Consider the following 4,936-nt stretch of genomic DNA (forward strand, 5'->3'; position numbering starts at 1 on the left):
CTGGTTCATGGAGTAGAGGCCAAAACATCCTTTATGTGCATTCTGATATAACTGGTGGTGTGCTTCTGAATGGTGTTCTGCATTGGTTAGGTGAAGCTGTACACTGGTCAGGTGATACGGCCACTCGTGAAAAAACTATAATCTCCTTTGATATTAACAGTGAGAAGTTCATTGGTTTACCACTTCCTGAAGAAACTATGAAATGCCCAGAAGAGATATTTGATGTCCAAGTGCTGGGAGATTCCCTTTGCTTAATTTGTGGTGTCCGTAACGTTCATGTTGATGTATGGGTTATGCAAAATTATGGTGTGAGAGAATCTTGGACAAAGCAATTCACCATTACCCAAGAAGGAATGACTGAAGAACCCCGATTATTAAAGTTCTATGGCTCTGTTAAAGATAGTGAGATTCTAATACAGGTTGGTGAACGTCTCGGTTTATACGACCAAAAGAATGATAGCGTTAGGATCCTAGATATAAATGGCATAAATGATGGTAATTTTTTCTCGGAGAGTTACGTGGAGAGCTTAGTTTCGGTGAGTTCAGGTACTTATATGGGTACAACGGGGAAAAAACAGTCCAAGGATGCTATTGAAATTCAAGATTCTCACTCGAAGAGAAACACCAAAGTTACAATGGAAGAAGCTGCAGATAAAGAAGCGAAACGCAAGCATAATGAACTACTAGATGAAAGTAGTAGCAGTTCTAAAAGAAAACGAGCATCTTATGAGAACAAAGAATTGGATGCCGTTAATTCTTCTCTTGGTGATGCTTTATTTGTCAACGTATAAGTTTTACGTAGTGGAAGACTCTTTTATTGTTGGTGTTTGTTCGTTCTATTAGTGTTTATTATGATATGCACTCCAGAATCTTATTGTCAGTTTTGATCGATTTGCCATGGTTGTTTGATCATTTAGCTTTGTGAGGAATAGCTTCATCCTGTTTCTTCGGTATGACCAGTTTGGCTATACCCGCAAATCATGGCATTCCATGAAACAACATTTTTCAGTAGGTGTACAGTTCAACATAACTACATAAGCAATCTAGGAAACACACTAATGGCATCTTTATGCCGATCATCTTTTGCAAGCTGACCCAATTATTTGTGTGGCTGAAACGATATCTGCTCAGGCGTTTCGACTTTTCTTGAAGTGCACTAAAAACGCATAGAAATGCCCCCGTTTTTTACACCGACTATATTTTCTTTTAGTGCACCAAAAATAGTAGCACACAAACTCGTGCATTGGGTATTAGGATTACAAGCAGCGTACTAGCCAGTTGTTAACAATTTGGGTGTACGGTTCCCAAATTGGTGCTGCTTGAATCAAACATAAGCATTCTTATTACAAGTTCTCCACGAATTGGCTTTGCTTCTCTATAACAAATTCTGTGTCAGAAAATCTTCGATCAAACTTTTATGTGTCAGGCAACTGCATTTGTGGCAGAATTGGTGAAGCTGATAGCAGCTACACAGTATCTTTAGACCAATGGTGTCAGTCTCCCATTGCTCTTGCATTAGCCATCTCTTCCAATGAAGAAGCAGCGTTAAACCTTCATCAAATCCACCACCACCTCTCCCCATTGGGGTTGTAAGTCACGATGAAAACTACAAATTATTGAACTGACTGAAAAACATCAAATATGTGTATAACCAAGAAAGGGAAATCATTCATGTTCTACAAATTTATCATTACTAGTGGTAAGGTCTAAACCAGGGACCATTGGTCTGAACCAGCGTTATATAATTTGTAAAATTACATCAAATATGCGTTATAATGAATTACATTGTTATTGCCAATCTTCAACTAGGTAATAATGCCCTTGTAGTTGCACACACTAATGGTGTTTCCTAGATTATATTACATTGTTATTGCCAATCTTCAACTAGGTATCTCCGAACTATTAATGCAATTCCTGAAGTAGATAACGCTGCTGCTAGTTAGCTTCAATCTGTTGGACCTGCAACTGCATATCGGACACTTATTAATACTAACTAGATTTTGTTCCCGTGCTACGCACCGGGCGGACTCGTAGACCGTCTATCATCATTTTTGGTAGATGTGGCTTTGCCTCACCCCGTCGGGCATTTTTATTTGTTGTCGCGGAGCTTTGTCCCACCCTATTGTTTTGGATTTTTGATTTGGTGTGGCTCGGCTTCGCCTCGCCCCATCCAAGTGTATGCTTGGCTCGGTTTCGCATCGCCCCGTCCCGATGCATGTTTAAGATTTCTAATTTGGTGTGGCTCGTCTTCGTCTCGCCCCGTCCGATTGCCCTTGCATGAGCCATCTCTTCCAATGAAGAAGCAGCATTAAACATTCATCAAATCCACCACCACCTCTCGCCATTGGGGCTGTAAGACACGATGAAAAGTACGAATTATTGAACTGACTGAAAAACATCAAATATGTGTATAACCAAGAAAGGGAAATCATTCCTGTTCTACAAATTTATCATTACTAGTGGTAAGGTCTGAACCAGGGACCATTGGTTTGTACGAGCGGCGCGGCAATCCGTGGCTATGTATGGTAGTTATGCCAGAAAACTGAGAACAAAATTATGCCACTTGTTATTAGGCCTGTCAACGATAGTTAACGTAACGGAAATTGGCTCTGCCGCTTCTGTTGCTATTAAAACGAGCGGTTAACCGATATCCGTTAAGTTCCGACGGAAATATGAATTCACAAACCATTACCGTTACGTTGGACTTACCGGATAACAGTTAATTTTCCGGTACCATACGGTATGTCACAAGACAAACAAAAACCACATGACAATTACATAGAACAACTTCTAAATCCAAAAAAACAAGTTCTAAATCCATGCCACACAAATAAAACATACAAATGTTCATGTTCTAAACCAAACTACATGTTCAGAATCTTTAAATGTTCTGGCAAAAGAAAAGACAAAGGATTAAAATAACTCCATCTCCATTTGTTGCAGCAACTGCAATTGCATTCCTCCATCTCCAGATTCTCCACTTCCAACTGCATCTACAAATGCATTCCTCCTTACTCCTCAACTTCTGCATTTTGAAAGGAAAATCAAAAGTGTTAGACAGTTAAGCAACTTAAGCTGCAAAATGGCAATGTCAGTGCAATAACCCAATAAATATAATACCAAATAAAAGATTAAGATGTAAAGAAACTTACCAGTAATACAACTCTCACTGTCACTGAGAGTGAGATCTGGCAGCCAATCACCCAAACAAAGCGATACTTCAACAAGATATGGAGCCAATGAACTCCTGTGAGATGTAAGAACCCTGCCACCAATACTAAACATAGATTTTGATGCTATAGTTGTCACTGGAACTGCCAATACATCTCTTGCAATCCTTGAGAGAGTTGGGTACTTATGAGCATGATTCTTCCACTAACTTAAGATATCAAACCTCATTTCTTCAGTGGTTGTGCCTTTAGGAAGAACTGGTTCTGCTAAGTATGTCTCCAATTCTGACTTCTCAACCTCAAACATGTTGTTTTCCATAATAAAATCATCATAACCAAATTCATATGATGTTGTTGTACCTGCAGAGATCTCAAATCCAGCTGAATGCATTCCAGTATCAAAATAATCTGGAGCTGTAGTGTTGGTTTCATAAGCACATAAAAGAGCATTGAGTTCAAGCTCAAATTTGGTATAGTGACTTTTATAGTTTTCCACACCATATACTCTCTTCATAACGAACTCCACCCATTTAGCCTTGTACCTAGGATCTAAAACAACCCCAATGCTCATCAAAGTGTTACTTTCTTTCCAGTAGCTATTAAATTTTATCCTCATATTCTTGGCCATGTCTCTGATATACTCATGCTCACATGATTCCCAGATCTTAATTCATCTATTAACTTCTTACACCCCGTTATAATATAAATTTGTTGTGGGATACTTAATCCAGGAAAATTTGGTTGAAATGACATCAAACAATTCCAAATATTAACATATATGTACTCCTTGTTGCCACTCCTTATAAGTTGGTAGTATCTTGAAGTCATTATCCAAATCAGCTAGCCTAACAAAAGTTTGTCTCAGAGAAATTGCATCCTTTAGCATCTTAAAGGTGGAGTTCCACCTGGTATCCACATCTAAACCCACAGACCTTGAAGCAGGAAGCTTAACTTGGGAAATAGCACATTCAAATCTCTCTTTTCTAGCCTGACTTGCTTTGACATATTTTACACACTCTCTAACTGCATCTATAAATAGAGCATCCACTATCATTTTCACACCCTACAATCAAGTGCAATACATGATTACTACACCTCATTTGGAACATATCCCTATGAAGAACTAAACAATCTTTGCTATCAAGCCATTTCTTCAGATTTTCCATCATAACATTGTTGGAGCTAGCATTGTCAGCAGCTACACCAAATGCTTAGTGTCTATGTTCTAATCTAGACATACTGATTTCACTACAGATGTTAGAACTTCTCCAGAATGTGGTGATGGCACTAAAGTATATGCTAGTGTTTTCTTAATCACTTTCCACTCATCATCTATGTAATGCATTGTCACACAGCAATAACCATCCTTTGTATGCTTACATGACCACATATCTTTTGTTAAACTACACTTAGATGTAATTATCTCAAATTGTTCTTGTAATTGCAGTTTGAACTCAGTTCTTAGTTTCATGATATCTTCCCTAACTATATTCCTAGTGTAAAGCTTAGCAGCAGGATTTAAAGACTTCACAAACTCAACAAAATATGGATGCTCAACCATAGTGATTGGGTAACCATGTTTAGCAATCATCTTGGCAACAAGTATCCTAGTAGCAACATGATAGACACATTTTTGTGTCTAATTTGTCCTCAATGTCTGTATTGTTGGAACTCTATTTTTGTACTAATATTGTGTTTTTATGTTTGTTTAGGTGTTTTTGGAGAAAATACCCTTGTATGGAAAGAGTTGCTCAAAAAGTGATGAT

At 38.2% G+C, this 4,936-nt stretch overlaps 1 protein-coding gene across 1 annotated transcript; it reads left to right on the forward strand.

Annotated features, from left to right (window-relative positions):
* Positions 1 to 90: 90 nt before the first annotated feature.
* On the forward strand, positions 91 to 791 carry LOC113327564 (F-box/kelch-repeat protein At3g06240-like; the record flags this gene model as incomplete). The annotated part of the gene is made up of 1 exon (XM_026574740.1): positions 91 to 791. A coding segment is annotated over one exon (701 nt), but the record flags the coding sequence as incomplete, so codon positions are not given.
* Between the last annotated feature and the right edge of the window lie 4,145 nt (positions 792 to 4,936).

Source organism: Papaver somniferum, unplaced genomic scaffold (genome assembly GCF_003573695.1).
Source record: "Papaver somniferum cultivar HN1 unplaced genomic scaffold, ASM357369v1 unplaced-scaffold_1036, whole genome shotgun sequence".
NCBI classification, from domain to species: domain Eukaryota; kingdom Viridiplantae; phylum Streptophyta; class Magnoliopsida; order Ranunculales; family Papaveraceae; genus Papaver; species Papaver somniferum.